Source organism: Geotrypetes seraphini, chromosome 1, assembly GCF_902459505.1.
Source record: "Geotrypetes seraphini chromosome 1, aGeoSer1.1, whole genome shotgun sequence".
NCBI lineage: Eukaryota > Metazoa > Chordata > Amphibia > Gymnophiona > Dermophiidae > Geotrypetes > Geotrypetes seraphini.
The window spans coordinates 313082032-313100732 of NC_047084.1; the positions used below are offsets into that span (position 1 = coordinate 313082032).

General features: G+C 43.4%; 1 protein-coding gene across 1 annotated transcript in view; it reads left to right on the top strand.

Annotated features, from left to right (window-relative positions):
• Positions 1–18701, top strand: part of COL25A1 (collagen type XXV alpha 1 chain) — a 405886-nt gene that overhangs the window by 258211 nt on the left and 128974 nt on the right. Inside the window, exon 20 of the mRNA XM_033960097.1 lies at positions 1625–1669. Coding sequence (XP_033815988.1) covers positions 1625–1669 — 45 coding nt within the window. The remainder of the gene's footprint in view (positions 1–1624; positions 1670–18701) is intronic.

An 18701-nucleotide genomic window follows, 5' to 3' on the forward strand; every position in this document is an offset into this window, starting at 1 on the left:
TTCCTAAAATCTGCCACTCCCTCCTTTTCAAACCCAAGTGCTGCCATCACACCAGGCAGTGATTAATTACCTTGGCTCATGCACAATAGTTTCAGTGAATTTAGGTAAGCCTATATGTAGCTTGTGTCCTTAACTCGTGTTCCTTTGGCCACTGAATTGGGAATAATTGCATTACTGATACTTATCCCCTAATTCCCTTTCTCCCCAAAGGCTACGTGCATACCTTGCTGACTAACTGGACTCATTAGGTAGTAGCAATCCCTGCAGAGCACTCCAGACTAGGTGCAAGTGGTAATTAATCTCATTCTAACAGCAGAGCACTAGTTTTATTTTACTGGTAGTCTGACCTGAATCCTTTGCCCACAGGGGCCTACTACCTGCTTCCATGATTAGGAGACTTCCAGACATTACGCCATTTCTTATCGTATTCAACGGATGCGATTGCTACATTTATCTCTACTATATATAAAACGCGCTTAGCCAGAAGCAATGCATGTTCCAAGTTTCCAAGTTTATTTAGGATTTGATGAATCGCTTAATCAAACTTCAAAGTGATGTACATGTTGGCATGTGGTAGGATATACCTGTGTGCATGTGTCCCCCTCCCCCCCCCCCCCCGTAGACAGAGTTGCTCCTACAACACCAGGATCAAGAGGCTTCTACAAATACCACAACATACTTGGAGCAGCCCCAGGGTCTATGCCAGGGGTAGACAATTCCGGTCCTCGAGAGCCGTTGCCAGGTCATGTCTTCAGATATCCATAGTGTGACCATATGGCTCCAGAAAAAAGGGGACGGATTGAGACATCCGGGTTTTACTTCCATTGAAAGCAACCAAGATGTCTCAATCTGTTCTCCTTACTTCCATTGCTTTCAATGGAAGTAAAACCCGGATGTCTTAATCCGTCCCCTTTTTTCTGGAGCCATATGGTCACACTAGATAGCCACAATGAATATGTATGAGATGGATTTGCATGCACTGCCTCCTTGAGATGCAAATCTATCTCATGCATATTTATTGTGGATATCCTGAAAACCTGAACGGGCTCCGGCTCTCGAGGACAGGAATTGCCTACCCCCTGGTCTATGCCCACCCTAGCTGCTGTCCAGGTCCTCCTGCCGCTGTGTTCTAGTTGTGCTTTGGATCTGCGAACCCATGTGGCCTAAAGGAGGCAGAAGTAGGATCAAAATGGCAGCAAAGAGAAAGTAGACAGAAGGGCCAGTGCCTTAAACAGAGGCAGGGCAGGTGGTGGAGCCCTCACAAGTGCTTTGTGTGTGTTTGCTAGCTAAATATCTTCCTCAGGACTCTGAACTCATTCTAAGCTTAAATTCCAGTTGAGGCCTTCCACCAATAACCAGCTGCTGATTACCATTGTTTGGCCATGAATCACCATTACAACATACTTACTGGTATTATATGTAATTACCTTAGCATGGGTTCGTAGAGTATGAATTATAGGATCATTTGGATTTTATAGGCCTTGGGTTTCTCTGAGTTGAACTGCAGGTCTGCCTTTATGATCTTCCAATGATCAGACCTGAAATGTATGTACACAAATGCTTCTTCCGGATTCCAATTAGTTGTGAAAAGTGTTCTATAATTGTATATAATTTTCCTATATAGGGTGAACCAGGGCTTCCTGGGCTTCCTGGACTTCCTGGGATAAAGGTAAATACAACCATAGTCTCTGTCAAGTGGGGATTTATCTGTAAGAGCACCACAAAAGGAGAAATTGTTATATGCTAGGAAAGAGGAGAATGAGGCGCTTTTATCAATTATACCTTAAGGTCCCTTTTTAATAATACTAACTTAATAATAACTTTATTCTTTTATACCACCATAGCCAAAAGTTCTAGGCGGTTTACACTAAAAAGAGCTGGACAATCAGCGAAATACAATAATACAGTAAAAAATACAAATGTTTAACTTGATGAAAAGTGGCAAATATTTTTATGGTTCTGCAAACAAATAGTTTCTGAATTTTATCATTCTTGCTCTCTTTCTAAAAATACGCGTACGTGCATGTTTGCATTTTATATTTATATTTACCTTGGATTTTAGAAGGAAGCCAAACAGACCATCAAAAACATCGAGGTAGTGGACTTAGGTCCCAGACTGGGTGGAAATCTTTGGCCTTTTGTGATGCTTTACAGTTTCAAACTGAATGGCCTCATTTGCTTATTTAGGTTTCACATGCATGCAAAATATCCTGTTTGGATATAATTACTGTCTGAATCAGAACTGTGCACATTATCATCATCTGCGATTCACTGAGCACACGGTGAAAAGACAGTGGTGTCTAAAAAGCAGCTCCCACCATCCATGAAGCTCACACACCGATCCCACGAGAGCCATAATCTCCCCCTTTTATTCACACTCCATGGAAAACCAGACTACAGTGTATTTTGGGATCAAAAATAATATTTATGCTCCCACTGCTTTATTTCCTTGGCAGTAATCCTGGAAATTCTAAATTAAAACAAGTAAATAGTTTTGATCTAACAGTATTCTGGAGTGGATTATTCCACTGTAGTGACCGAGGCTGCAAATATCAGCAGCTGGGCTTCCTCATTTTCTTAGCCATGCACACTCCTGTACAAAAAATGAATGGCAATTTTTCAGCTTTTGCTAATGTTTGTTTCTGCTGATGCATATTACAAAATTGTATAAACTGGCCTTCATTGAAAATATCAGAGTGGTTTAAAATCGATAATAAAATGAAGAGAATTCAGAAGAGAAAAAAGAATGCCTGCAGGGTCCGCCAAGGACCACAACATCCAGCGGCATGGAGACACTCAGCCCCCAAACCTTTGGGAAAAATAGTAGGCCTTAAAACCTGCTTCAAATCTAGTAAGGGAACCTTCCTAATGTTTTGGAATGAAGCTCCAACATAGTGGAGCTAATACGTAGAGGAGGCAGTTCTATAACTGAGTGCCACAACGTAGACCCCCACTTTATACAGACTGTGACTCCAAATTTTCCTCACATAATTGTTTGTATAGAATGCTGGCATAGGTCGACCCCAACACACCTACGTTTAGGCTCATCTGAGGCTGAGCTGCTTAGACCAGATCTATGGCTGGCACAAATGGCATGCCTACATGTGGCATTTACACACATAACTTCACTATTCTATAAGCCACATGCAACATGTCGTTTGCCTGTGTTCAACCCTCCTGCATTCACGCACTAAGGAGCCTTTTCACCAAACTGTGGTAAAAAGTGTCTTAGTGTGTCCTTATATGGATCATTCCTGCGTGCTAAGGCCATTTTTCCTGCAAAGGTTAAATGGCTGAATTTTTCTATTAATGACCATGCACTAATTTTCTCATTAGTGTGGGACCATTAGTACATGCCTATTTTGTAGGCAGTAAAGGTTGGATTCTATAAATAGTACCTACATTGTTGGCGCCATTTATAGAATCACACCTAGAGGCGCCTTAGTCATTGCTAGGCACCGGCATATTAGACCAGGTTTTACCAAGCCTAATTTACTGGCGCCTACCTCTGATGCCTACTCTCCGCCCCTAACCAGGTAGGTGTCATTAGGCACCTCAGGATGCCTCTACGTAGGCATCACTAGGCATTCTAACAGTTTAACACTGAACTCTTAATTGTGAATTTTTTTAAATTACAGAACCTGAAGCAACATGGATTCACTAGAAGCAGGTCTTAGACAAATCTGATCAATTTAGCACACGCTACAGTTAGTAGAGTAGAGTAAGGATCTTCTTAGGAAAAGATTAATTCCCGCATTTTGGCCCAGATTCTATACATGGCACCTGAAGTTAGGTACCTAGATCGGCACAGCTAGCTGATCTAGTCATCTAGCTTAATTATTTAATAGGCTTAATTGGCACCAATAATAAGTTTTAATTGGTTTAATTAGCTTAAATTAAAATTAATTGGGTGGCAGGTGCCTTCCAGAAAGTGGGCATGATTAAAGGCAAATCTTGGTTAGATCTTGGGCATGTTTTCCAAGTAGGTGCCTAAAACAGACTTAATGGGTCTTTTACTAAGGTGCGGTTGGCGATTTAGTGTACGCTAAATGCTAACGCGTCTGTAGGATATATTGGACACGTTAGCATTTAGCACCTGCTAATTTATAGCGTGCGCTAAATTGGCTACCGCATTTTAGTAAAAGGACCCCTTACCTACCAGTATTTAGACCAAGAACCCCCTGGCATAAATAGGGGACGCCTAAATGCATTTTAGGTGCCACTAACCTTGATTCTATAAACGGTGCCTAAGTGACAATTGACAAGCACTAGGTGGTGCTTCCCTCAGTGTCTAATTTTTAGGCACCCTTTATAAAATCAGGTCTCAAATTGTCAGTGTCCACAATTTACGCTTGGGCGCAAAACAAGACAAGAACATGGTCCCAAATTGTTGTCTTTTCCATGTAAAAGCTTCAGTTATGTCCACTCAGGTTGTTTGATGATGCTGTTAACCTATGGTAAAAGTTCTGGATTCTTTTTACAATCACAATATTAGAGAGGTTTATATAAAAGCAGAGAGGACTCCAAATCGTGACATACTAATAAGACAAAACAAAAATTATGCTAGCTATTCTTAGTAGTTTATTGTTAGTCCTTTAGGGGTTGATATTCAGCATGATTTGGCCACTGTTGGAAACAGGATACTAACTAGATGGACAACTAGTCATGGCTACTCTTATGTTCTTATGTTTTAATTGGGCTGGAGAACATAAGAATTGACATACTGGGACAAACCGAAGGTCTGTCAAGCCCAGTATCCTGTTTCCAACAGTGGCCAACCCAGGACCCAAGTACCTAGCAAGATCCCAAGTAGCAAAACAGATTCTATGCTGCTTGTCCTAGGAATAAGCAGTGGATTTCCCCAAGCCATCTCAATAATGGCTATGGACTTCTCTTTTAGGAAATTATCTAAACCTTTTTTAAACCCTGCTAAGCTAACTGATTTCACCACATTCTCTGGCAATGAATTCCAGAGTTTATTACAAGTTGTGTGAATAAATATTTTCTCCTGATTGTTTTAAATCTACTACTTAGTAGCTTCATAATATTTTTGTAAAGAGTGAACAAGCGATTCACATCTACCCTTTCCACTCCACTCACTATTTTATAGACCTCTATCATATCACCCCTGAGCTGCCTCTTCTCCAAGCTGAAGAGCCCTAACCGCTTTAGCCTTTCCTCATAGGGAAATCATCCCATCCCTTTTATCATTTTTGCCATCCTTCTTTGTACCTTTTCTAATTCTGCTGTATCTTTTCTGAGATACAGCGACCGGAACTGCACACAGTATTCGAGGTGCGGCCGTACCATAGAGCGATACGTAGTGGCAATATCCGAAACCTGGTTCACAGACTCTCATGGGTGGGATATGACTATACCAGGATATAACCTGCTTCGCCAAGACAGAGAGGGAAAGTCAGGAGGAGGGGTAGCCCTCTACATCAAAGAGAACATCAAAACAACCAGGATCACAGATGTTAAGTACACCGGGGAATCCATCTGGGTAAACCTGGCCAGAGGCAGAGAAAAATGCCTGTATCTTGGAGTGGTATACAGACCTCCAAGACAATCGGAGGAACAGGACACGGAACTAATTGAAGACATAGAGAACATCACTCTACGGGGGGACACTGTTCTGCTAGGGGACTTCAACATGCCTGATGCAGATTGGAACACACTCTCAGCAACAACTTGTAGTAGCAGGAGGCTATTAACGTCCATGAAGGGAGTACGGCTCAATCAATTGGTACTAGAGCCCACTAGGGCCCAGGCGATCCTGGACCTGGTACTCACAAACGGGGAAAGCGTATCGGAGGTCTCAGTAGGAGAAACGCTAGCCACCAGTGACCACAACATGGTATGGTTCAACCTTAGGAATGGCTTCCCTAGATCGCAAACAAAAACGAAGGTACTCAATTTCCGGGGCACTGACTTCGCACGCATGGGAGATTTCGTCCATCAAATGCTGCAGGACAAAGCAGTGACTGATAGTGTGGAGGATTGGTGGTCAACCCTGAAATTGACCCTACACGAGGCAACTGTCCGCTACATAAAATCAGTAAATAAACAACAAAGAAATAAGAAACCCCAATGGTTCACAGATGAGGTCTCGTACCTCGTCAAGGAGAAGAAAAAGGCATTTCTCTCCTACAAACATCCCGGGAAAGGGGAAGCTAACATTGAATATAAGACCAAGTCTGCAGCGGTCAAAACAGCGGTTAGGGAGGCCAAACTTCGAGTGGAAGAAACTTTAGCAAAGAACATCAAAAAAGGTGACAAATCCTTCTTTAAGTATATTAGTGACAGGAAAAAGAACACAGACGGGATAGTACGCCTTAGAACACTGGACGGAAATTATCTGGAAGCAGATTCTGATAAAGCCAAACTACTGAATGAATACTTCTGCTCAGTCTTCACCTGCGAGAAACCAGGGCATGGGCCACAGCTGGAAGCAACACCAAGCGCGGAAGACCCGTTTCAGAAATTTGAGTTCACACCAGCTGATGTTTACAGCGAACTGTCAAGACTCAAGGTGAACAAAGCCATGGGACCGGACAATTTGCACCCAAGAGTGCTCAGAGAGCTGGCTGATGTCCTGGCGGAGCCGTTATCCATGCTCTTCAATCTCTCCCTAAGTAAGGGGAGAGTCCCCCTGGACTGGAAAACAGCTAATGTCGTCCCTCTGCACAAAAAGGGTTGCAGGGCAGAGGCTGCGAATTACAGGCCGGTGAGTCTCACATCAATAGTGTGTAAACTCATGGAAACACTACTTAAACGTGAATTAGACACGATCTTGGATGAGGGGAACCTAAGGGATCCCAGTCAACATGGTTTTACCAAGGGTAGGTCCTGCCAATCCAATCTCATAAGCTTCTTTGACTGGGTAACAGGAAAGCTAGACTCGGGAGAGTCTCTGGACGTCGTGTACTTAGACTTCAGTAAGGCTTTTGATAGCGTCCCACATCGCAGGCTGATAAGCAAAATGAAATCGATGGGGTTAGGCGAGACACTGACTACATGGGTCAACGATTGGCTGAGTTGCAGACGTCAGAGGGTGGTGGTCAACGGCACCCTCTCTGAGACTTCGGAGGTGACCAGCGGAGTGCCGCAGGGCTCGGTCCTGGGTCCACTCCTTTTTAACATATTCATAGGGGACTTGACTCGAGGGCTTCAAGGTAAAGTAACATTATTCGCCGACGACGCCAAACTATGCAATATAGTAAGTGAAAGCAACTTGCAAGACAGTATGGCGCAGGACCTGCTTACATTGGAATGCTGGTCCTCGACCTGGCAGCTGGGCTTCAACGCTAAGAAATGTAAGGTCATGCACCTTGGTAGCGGTAATCCATGCAGAACTTACACCTTGAATGGAGAAACATTGGCTAGGACTTCAGTAGAACGAGATTTAGGAGTAATCATCAGTGCAGATATGAAGGCTGCCAAACAAGTGGAGAAGGCCTCATCCATGGCAAGGCAGATGATAGGTTGTATCAAAAGAAGTTTCGTCAGCCGGAAACCTGAAGTCATAATGCCACTATACAGAGCCATGGTGAGACCTCATCTGGAATACTGTGTGCAATTCTGGAGGCCACATTACCATAAAGACGTGCTCAGAGTCGAGTCGGTTCAGCGGATGGCCACTAGGACGATCTCGGGGCTCAAGGGTCTCTCATACGAAGAGAGACTGCACAAACTGCAGCTCTACACTCTTGAGGAACGTAGGGAGAGGGGGGACATGATTGAGACATTTAAGTACATCACAGGACGTGTCGAGGTGGAAGATGACATTTTCTTTCCCAAAGGACCCTCGGCCACAAGAGGACATCCGCTCAAACTCAGAGGAGGGAAATTTAATGGCGACACCAGGAAGTACTTCTTCACGGAAAGAGTGATAGATCGCTGGAACAAGCTTCCGGTGCAAGTGGTTGAGGCCACCAGCGTACCTGACTTTAAGAATAAATGGGACACCTACGTAGGATCACTACGAAGATCAAGTTAAAGAATTGGGTCATTAGCACACAGACTAAATTGGGTGGGTCAGTAGAGTGGGCAGACTTGATGGGCTGTAGCCCTTTTCTGCCGTCATCTTTCTATGTTTCTATGTTTCTATGATACAAGGGCATAATAACATTTTCATCTTTGTTTTCCATTCCTTTGACCTTCATGACATTCTCCAGTTAGTGCCGAGGTGGCCCGGGTGCAGAGTTGGGGCACAGCCAGAAGTTAGGCAAGTACCAGGATATGTTAACTGGATATGAAAGGACTGTACAAAAGGCAGTCCTAATTTTACAGGTTAGCTATCAAGGTAGGCACTGAATATTGGCCATACCCACATAATTTCTGGGTGACAACCATGATCCGAATATTCAATGCTGGTATCTGGGTTTGACCCAGCACTGAATATGTGGGTCTAATTCAACTGGTAGCATGGTATATAAAAATGTTGACTGACGCCGCTTAATATTCCCCTTCCTAGGGCTGGATTCTGGAACCAGTACAGGCATCAGCTGGTGCCTCCAAACTGGGCGCCGGTCACGTGTCAATCATGCACCAGCGCCGGTTGCAGACTCGCGGCTATGTGAAATGTACACCGGCATTTTGAAGACGTAATAATAATAATAATACATTTCCAGCACTTATGTTTCATGTAAATTGCAGCTCCGGAGGCATGTAACGATGCCTAAGGCAATTTCCGGCATTAGCCTCTCCTTCTTCGACTTTAGGCACCTCTGTAGCCGCAATTAGGGTGTCGGTTTGGGAGGCAACAGCAGGCAGCAAATTTTTTTTTTCTTAATGCCAGTTTAATGACTTTTTAACGTTATGGTCAATTAAGTTAGGCAGTAGCACATCACCTACCGCTACCTAGCTTAAGCTGCCATTTCTAGAATCAGTCCCTTAGTTTTCTTACGTCCCTCTTCCTTTCTGATTCTGACATACAAATAAATTTATTTTATTCCTGTTATAAACAATTTTTTTAAATACTCTATCTATCTTAAATTGCCTATATACAAATGCTTAAATTGCCTATATACAAATGCTAGAAGCCTAAGAACTAAAATGGGGGAGCTAGAAGTTATAGCCAGAAAAAAGGACATAGACATAATAGGAATCACAGAAACATGGTGGTCAGAGGACAACAAATGGGATGTGGCCCTGCCAGGGTACAAACTCTACAGGAAGGACAGGGCACACAAGAAGGGGGGAGGAATAGCACTGTATATAAAGGACTCCATTGCCTCATCCAGAATCGAAACAACAATAAGGGCAGACAGTCTGGAGTCACTATGGGTTAAGCTGACAGGAGGGGAAGGAGCTGACATCAAATTGGGACTGTACTATCGCCCACCAGGACAGCCAGAAACAAACGACCTAGACCTGGAGGCCGAACTGAGACAGGTGTGCAAAACAGAAAAGGTGGTGGTTATGGGGGACTTCAACTATCCGGGAATAGACTGGGACATTGGGCACTCAAAGTGCACGCGAGAAACTAAATTCCTAGAGGCGATAAGGGACTGTTTCATGGAGCAGCTGGTCACAGAACCAACGAGAGGGGATGCCACTCTAGACCTAATCCTCAACGGGCTAGAGGGACCCGCAAAGGAAGTGGAGGTACTAGCACCGTTAGGGAACAGCGATCACAACATGATCCAATACAAATTAAACATGGGAACAACCAAGGTGAAAAGAACCACAACGACAGCACTCAACTTCAGAAAAGGAAACTACAAGGACATGAGGAAAATGGTAGGAAAAAAAGCTCACCAGCAGCTCAGGAAAGGTGAAGACCGTAAAGGAAGCCTGGACACTGCTTAAATGCACAGTGCTCGAGGCACAAGACCTGTACGTCCCAAGGTTTAGGAAAGGGTGCAAAAAAAATCGAACTAAAAACCCAGCATGGATAACATCTGCAGTTAAAAAGGCGATAAGCGACAAGAAATCATCCTTCAAGAAATGGAAAAAGGAACCAACAAAGGAAAACCAGGAAGAGCACAAAAGACACCAGAAAGAATGTCATCGAGAGGTCAGGAAAGCAAAGAGAGAATATGAGGAAAGACTGGCAGGAGAAGCAAGAAACTTCAAACCCTTCTTCAGGTATGTGAAAGGGAAACAACCAGCCAGAGAGGAAGTGGGACCACTGGATGACGGAGATAGGAAAGGAGCGATAAAGGAGGAAAAAGAGATAGCTGACAGGTTAAACAAATTCTTCTCGTCAGTCTTCACCAGAGAGGACACAACCAATATTCCGGAACCCGAGGAGATTATAAACGGAGAACAAGATGAAAGGCTGGTAAAACTAGAGGTGAGCAAAGAGGATGTCCTCAGGCAGATAGACAGACTAAAGAGCGACAAATCACCGGGCCCGGACGGCATCCACCCAAGGGTACTAAAAGAACTGAGAAATGAAATAGCAGAGACACTTCACCAAATATGTAACCTCTCCCTAAAAACAGGGGAGATCCCAGAGGACTGGAAAATAGCGAATGTCACGCCTATCTTTAAGAAGGGATCAAGGGGTAACCCGGGAAACTACAGGCCTGTGAGCTTGACCTCGGTTCCAGGGAAGATGATGGAAGCAATGGTAAAGGACACAATATGCGAATACATAGAAAACAATGGACAACTGAAGGCGAGCCAACATGGCTTCTGCAAGGGAAGGTCATGCCTCACGAACTTGCTGTACTTCTTTGAGGGAATAAACAGCCAGATGGATAAGGGGGAATCCATAGACATCATTTACCTTGACTTCCAAAAAGCCTTCGACAAGGTACCTCACGAACGGCTACTTAAAAAGCTGTGGTACCACGGGGTGCAAGGGGATATCTACCGATGGATCAAACACTGGTTGGCGGGCAGGAAGCAGAGGGTTGGAGTAAAAGGCCAATACTCAGACTGGCAATGGGTTACGAGCGGAGTTCCGCAGGGGTCAGTGCTGGGACCTCTACTGTTCAATATATTTATTAACGATCTGGAGGCAGGGACAAAATGTGAGGTTATCAAATTTGCTGATGACACCAAACTCTGCAGCAGGGTTAGAAACACGGAAGACTGTGAAGACCTGCAAAGGGACCTAACGAAACTGGAAGACTGGGCAAAAAAGTGGCAAATGAGTTTTAACGTAGAAAAATGCAAGGTCATGCATGTAGGGAAAAAGAACCCGATGTTCAGCTACAAAATGGGGGGAACACTGCTAGGGGTGAGTAACCTTGAAAGGGACCTGGGGGTGATGGTCGACACATCACTGAAACCATCGGCGCAATGTGCGACAGCCTCAAAGAAAGCAAACAGAATGCTGGGCATCATCAAAAAAGGTATTACAACCAGGACGAAGGAAGTCATCATGCCGCTGTATCGCGCAATGGTGCGCCCGCACCTGGAGTACTGTGTTCAATACTGGTCACCGTACCTCAAGAAGGACATGGCGGTACTCGAGGGAGTGCAGAGGAGGGCGACTAAACTAATAAATGGTATGGAAAATTTTTCATACGCTGACAGGTTAAAAATGCTGGGGCTGTTCTCCCTGGAGAAGAGGAGACTTAGAGGGGACATGATAGAAACCTTCAAAATCCTTAAGGGCATAGAGAGAGTAAATAAGGACAGATTCTTCAAACTGAGGGGAGCCACAAGCACTAGGGGTCACTCGGAGAAATTGAAAGGGGACAGGTTTAGAACAAATGCTAGAAAATTCTTTTTTACGCAGAGGGTGGTGGACACATGGAACGCGCTTCCGGAGGAAGTGATAGGCCAGAACTCTGTACAGGGGTTCAAGAAGGGTTTGGATAGGTTCCTGGAGGATAAAGGGATAGAGGGGTACAGATAGAACTTGAGGTAGGTTATAAAAGTGGTCAGAAACCACTTCACAGGTCGCAGACCTGATGGGCCGCCGCGGGAGCGGACCGCTGGACGAGATGGACCTCGGTCGGACCCAGTGGAGGCAACTTCTTATGTTCTTATCTGTAAACACAAGTTTCACCTAATACCTTCTTATTCAACTAGTAATGACTATATTACCATACTTCCTTTATTGGACTGGTACAAAATGAGCTAAGGATAATAGACTATGGAAACAGTCACTGACAGAATAAGTGGACCTGCAAAAGCCAGTTGTGATATTTGTACATTTACTTGTACATTTAGGGCTCCTTTTACTAAGGTGCGCTAGGGCCTTAACGCGTGGAATAGCACGCGCTACATTGCCGTGCGTGCCAGACCTTAACGCCAGCATTGAGCTGGCGTTAGTTCTAGAAGTGTAGTGCGTGGTAATTTCCTGCATGCACTAAAAACGCTAGCGCACCTTAGTAGAAGGAGCCCTTAGACATCATCGTCTACATCTATATGTGATAACTGTTGTCTGGTCATTGTCTATATTAATGTCCTCCAAAGAATAGCACTGGAAACTGCTACTGAAAAAAAAAAATATACAGCCAGTCCCCGAGTTACAGACACCCAACTTAAGTACACGGTTATGGCTTCATTTGATTTCAGTGAGCAGTATTTCTAGTGGCAAAGATTCCTACACTTCTCCTGTAGCAGATTCAGGAATGATGCATGGCTACATTAAGAACAGTGTGTGGTTGTGAATGCTGTACCTTTGAGGGAACATTGGTAGAGATAGTTGGCCCTTTTGTTAGCTGGGAGCTAAGGTAAGCAGCTGGAATCTTAAAAACCACAAGTTGTGAGTTACATACAAATCCGACTCAAGAACAGCTTTAAGAACTTAACTCGTTCTTTACCTGTGGACTGCCTGTACAAAAAAAAAAAAAAATGTTTCCGTTACAACAGTCAAACATAATAACATTTTCTTCAATGAAAGATATTTCTCAGAATTATTTTGTACCAAATAGAGGAACATGTTATGTTACGTTAATCAGGTTTCTATTCCACCTTTACCTATTCAGTTCAAAGTCAGATTGCATTACAAGATGTCGGCTCAGTTACCCAGGAAGTTACAATGGACAGTTTAAACATTGAACATTTAATGGGGTTACTAGTACAGGTAGATCAGTATAGTTAGTAGTACAGTTAGGTCATAGTTCAAGTACAAGTAGGTCATTGTTGGCTCATTGTTATGTCCCAGGAGTTACATTAGACAGTTTAGAAATGGGCTTTTACAATTACCATTTCAGTTACTTCCAGGTTGGCTCCCTGTCTTGGTACAGAAATGCTTTTAAAAGTTTTCTGAACCTGAAATAATGGTCACAAGATCATAGTGTAAGTGGTAGTAGGTTCCAGCATTTTGCTAAGTGACATTGGATGGATAGGGGAATTTGTCTGGTAGACTTTATATTGTTGCATGCTGGGAATTTCAAGTGGAGAAGGTTTCTGGTGGAATATCTGTTGGAGGCACCCTGGAGTAGGACGACCAACTCTGTTAGGTAGTCGGGGGCATTCCCTCTCAGGATCTTAAAGGCGGTGATGGACAGCCAATGTAGTTTCATATAGTAGGGCTGTAGATGTTCCAATTTCCATAGTCTGTATATGAGTCTTGCTGCTGCATTTTGAACTAGTTGTAGATGCAATAGCAGTGTTTTAGGGCAAAGAACTAGTGTTACATTTCTTTTTTGGCAGACTGGCCACGCCCGTTGTACCCCAACATGCACTGCATTGGCTTAGGCACCTCCATTTCTCATGATCTAATCTAATCTAAATCTTAGATATATATACCGGATCATCCCTATAAATACAGGGCTCAACTCAATTTACAATAAAAATATGTTTGCAAAGGATGTGTTGATTTTAAGATAGATCATTAAAAATTACATTCTGAAAAACGTTGAAACACTATAGTTTTTCAAATTTTATGGAAAACCTAAAGAGAAATACATGATTGTATTTGAAAAGGAAGGTCATTCCTTAGTGCAATCAATAAAAAGGAAAAAGATTGAACAATTTTACCGGTTGATCGAGAACCTTTGACCGAAGGAAAAGATAGCTTATGTATATGAATAGTTCTACAACCCAGAGGCAAGAGAGGGTGGGATTGCATCTGACTCTTATAAGCTTTTTTTTTTTTAGGGGGGGAGTTGCTGCTGCTAGACACCATATCTTTAATTATTTAAAGACAGAGTGGGGGAGGGGTTAGAGTCACCACACCACCAGAGATTTTTGGGAAGTCAGGACAGGGCGTAGGTCAGATTGCACTGTAGGGAGACTGGGCAACTAGACCAGCAGGGACTAGGGGCCAGTGCAGAAAAAAACTGGTGTTTTGTTTTGTGTACTGTATACTGGAAAGTTCATTGTGTTTTTATGGTTTTTAAAAAAATAACTTTATTATCTGCAACTCCTCATGGTATGCACGGGTTCTTGATATTGTAAATCGCCTTGATCCTTTGTAGGCAAAGAGCTTCCTAGATTAGGTTAGATCAGGGATAGACAATTCTGGTCCTCAAGAGCCAGAGCCAGGTCAGGTTTTCAGGATATCCACAATGAATATGTATGAGATGGATTTGCATGCACTGCCTCCTTGAGATGCAAATCTATCTCATGCATATTTATTGTGGATATCCTGAAAGCCTGACCTGGCTCCGGCTCTCGAGGACTGGAATTGCCTACCCCTGGGTTAGATTAGCATATCTCTTTTCTGTCAGATAGTACATTTCACAACGAGCTGTGAATTTGTGACTGCAGTTTGTAAGCTGATTACTTACTGCATAGTGCAGAATTTTTTTTAATGATTAATTTTACAGTAGAAGTTGTGCATTGAGTCAGCTTACCGCATAGCTTTCTGCACTGCTCCTAATCACTTATTAGCAGAACTACTGTCTATAGCCTAGTTCAAGTGGGATATAATTCCTCCTAGTACTACATACACTGTTTACAAGGGATATAGTTTCAGCTTGTATGTTTTTGTAAGGATGATCACCATACACAGGATATAAATAGCACAACCTTTGCCTCATGGATCCTAGTAATAGCTGTGCAGTACAGCAAGATGTGCATACATTGCTCTGAAACATGGAGCTCTGTTTGTTAGCTAATTATATTCTCTTTCTAATTAAAGCATAGCAAAATAAACTAGTTATGAGGAGTGTTCAATAATTTATCTACCTCAGTAGGAAAGAAAAGTGTTTAAAATTCTTTTTTTTTTTTCAGTATAGTTCCCTGATAGCTCCACACACATCATCCACTTTTCCTGTAATGACTTTAACCCCTTTGAAAAGAATTCTTCTGTTTGACCTTCAAACCAGGACGTCACAGCTTCCTTGACGTCTTCATCACTTGAAAACCACTGTCTGTGGAGAGATTTCTTCAAAACTCGGAACTGGAAATAATCTAGGGGAGCTAGGTCAGGTCTGTAGGGTGAATGGTTCAGCTGCTGAAACCCACATTCTCAGATATCAGCGTGTGATTGTAATAACATGCACTGGTGCATTGTCATGAAGAAGCAGCACATTTGCTGTGAGTTTTTCTCCTTGATTGACACCCGCAAAGTGATCACTGTATTGGCGTAACTCCAGAAGCAAAAGTCCTTCATCATCCCAGAAGATAGTTATCATGACTTTGGCTGCAGATTTTTCTGTCTTGAACTTTTGTGGGGTGAGGAATGACTTATGCTTCCACTACATTGACTCCATTTTGGACTCAGGATCTCTGTGATAGACCCAAGTCTCATCTCTAGTCACCAAACAATGAAAAAAAAATCTCATGGTCTTCATGGAGCATCTCCAAGGTCTCCCGACAACACTGAAGGCTCATGGCCTTCTGACATGGCATCAGCATTCTTGGAACCCATCTTGCACTTATCTTAGACATGCCCAACTTTTCATGAATTATTTTCCAAACTGCATCTGCCAAGATGCCAATTTCTTTGGCTATTTGGAAAACCTTAATTTGTCTGTCTGACAAAATTAAATCCTCGACTTTCTTGCACATTTCTGAGGAAGTTACTTCCACAGACTATCCAGTGTGAGGGTCATCTTCAATGGACTCTCTACCCCATTTAAACTGCTTGCTCCAAAATTTTACTTTGTAGGATGATGGGGAAGACTCACCATAAACTTCCCTTATTTTGTGAGAAATTTTATAACTGAACGGTGCTCCAAATCTATCAGTTTCTTATTTGATTTGCACATGGACTCTCCTGACATCCTATCTTTTAGAATGTTAGACTTGCACTGAGCTGCAACTGTGCATGAGTAACCTTGAAACATGTCACAACATGAAAAGACTTGTTTCAATATGCTTCCTACTTTCTTTCAAACTCAGGCAACTCTCTTACAAAAAACAGCAGAAGCAGTCACAACTAATCCAGTGATTCCATGTGGCAACATAGAAACATGACGGCAGATAAAGGCCAAATGGCCCATCTAGTCTGCCCATCTGCAGTAACCATTATCTCTTTCTCTCTCTCTCTCTTAGAGATCCCACTTGCCTATCCCAGGCCCTCAATTGGTCCTCCTAAAGTATACTACCCCAGTGACAATTTACCTCAGGGAAACAGCATAAATATTCCAACATTGCCCTTTTAAAAAAGTTAGCAAAAATGTTGTGATTCAATTCTGAGGTTTCACTGAATGTAGCATATATATCCATTGTTCTTTTCGCTGGGCAAAAATCTATGAATATTACATCCCCTGGGTCCTGGCATAACCTGATCAATAACTACAGCTCTCAATTCTTCAAATACATGTGAGGATGGGGGATTCTTTTGTTCATTCTTTCAGAGGTTTCAAGGTGCAGGAATTCAACAGTGGGCTGCTGTAGCCTCTGATGTCATGGCACTGGGGAGGCTGTCTGCACTCTATGTGGACTCCTCCCATTGCCAAGAGCAGAGAACTACTATTGGCTTTTTGAAAGTTTCAGAGGTTTTAAAAAAAATTTAGCCTGAGAACAGCAGAAAGAATATGGTATAGAATAGTTGAAATGAGAAGGGGAAGTGAGCAGGTTGGAGTAGGGAGAAACAGCTTGTCTCTCTATGGTTAATAGATTTATGGGAACTGGCAGAGAATTTCTATAAGTGGTTGGTTACCTCTATACATATAGCTCTGGCAATCAATGTCCCAGAACCCTGAATATACTGGTAAAGGGGGAATTTCTATATGTCCTATTTACGAGGAAAACAAATGGGACATAGTACTGCCAGGGTACAAACTCTACCGAAAAGACAGGACTTATCAGAAAGGAGGAGGAATAGCACTATACATAAGGGACACCATTCACTCAACCAGTGTGGATACAGCAGTGGCAAATGGACAACTGGAGTCATTGTGGATTAAAATACCAGGAAGAAACGGATACAAGATAAAGATGGGACTGTTCTACCATCCACCTGGGCAAACTGAAGCAGAGGATACAGAAATGGTAGCCGAGCTGAGAAAGGAATGCAAGAACGCTAACACCATAGTTATGGGAGATTTCAACTATCCCGGGATAGACTGGCGTCTTGGAAATTCAAAATGTACGAAGGAAACGGAGTTCCTGGAAGCCGTCCAAGACTGTTTCATGGAACAACGTGTCCAGACACCAACGAGAGGGGCAGCAATCCTGGATCTGATCCTCAACGGGCTGAAAGGACCTGCAAAGGGAGTGGAAGTAATGGGACCATTAGGAAAAGTGACCACAACATGATTCTGTTCCAAGTGGAAGTAGGATTACCAAAGGGGAAGAGAACCAAGGCAACAGGAACCAAGGCAACAAGAAAGGGAACTATGATGCCATGAGACAAATGGTGAAGAAGAAGCTCAGAAACAGCTCCAAGGAAGCTCGGACTGTGGAGCAAGCCTGGTCCCTACTCAAGGACACGGTAAGCAAGGCACAAAACCTATATGTACCCAGATTTAGGAAAGGATGCAAAAAGAATCAGACTAAAGACCCAGCATGGATAACCAATGAAGTAAAGACAGTGATAGGAGACAAGAAAAAATCATTTCAGAAGTGGAAAAAGGACTAAACTGAAGGAAATTGGAAAGAGCACAGGAAGCATCAGAAAGAATGTCACCGAGTGGTCAGAAAAGCCAAGAAAGAATACGAGGAGAGACTAGCCAAGGAAGCAAGAAATTGTAAACCATTTTTCAGATATGTAAAAGGGAAACAGCCAGCAAGGGAGGAGGTGGTAGAAGGAAGCCACTGGTAAAACAGTAATCCTACTGGCTGGAGAGTGTGACATGGGGCCCCACATGGGACTAAGCCCACTAAGCCACAGGGAAACTCCAAAGGGACCCAGTGAAGGAGTGCCTGGGGACCTGCAATGCAAACAGCTCCTATATCAAACCAGTGTCCACCTAAGATTCTGCCTCTATTATACCAAAAGGATTGATTGGACCCACACCAGTAGTCTCCCTGAAATTAAAAGGGAAACTAATGTTGGCTTTTGCTGACAGTCAACTGCCTTACATTCTGCATACAGACTCACCAATTCAGTGAGTCCTGACTCCTGCCATACCTTGGGGCCTCCTAAAGTAGCAGCAGCTGTGGCGGTGACCGACTTGGCACTTGGCAGAGGCAGCACAGAGAACAGGCTTCTTCTGACCTGCCCCTCTGGGGCATGACAGAGGGAAGCTCTGGTGGGCATGCCATGAGAAGCCTGTTCACTGCGCTGCCTCTGCCAAGCCGGTCATTACCATCACTTTAGAAGGTCCAAAGGGGGTGGGGAGTTGGTCATGAGGTGCTGCATAGAAGAATAGGAGGGATGAAAAGTTGCTGCACAAGGGGATGGTAGGGATGAAAAGCTGCTGCCCAGGGGGATAGGAAGGAGGAAAGTGCTG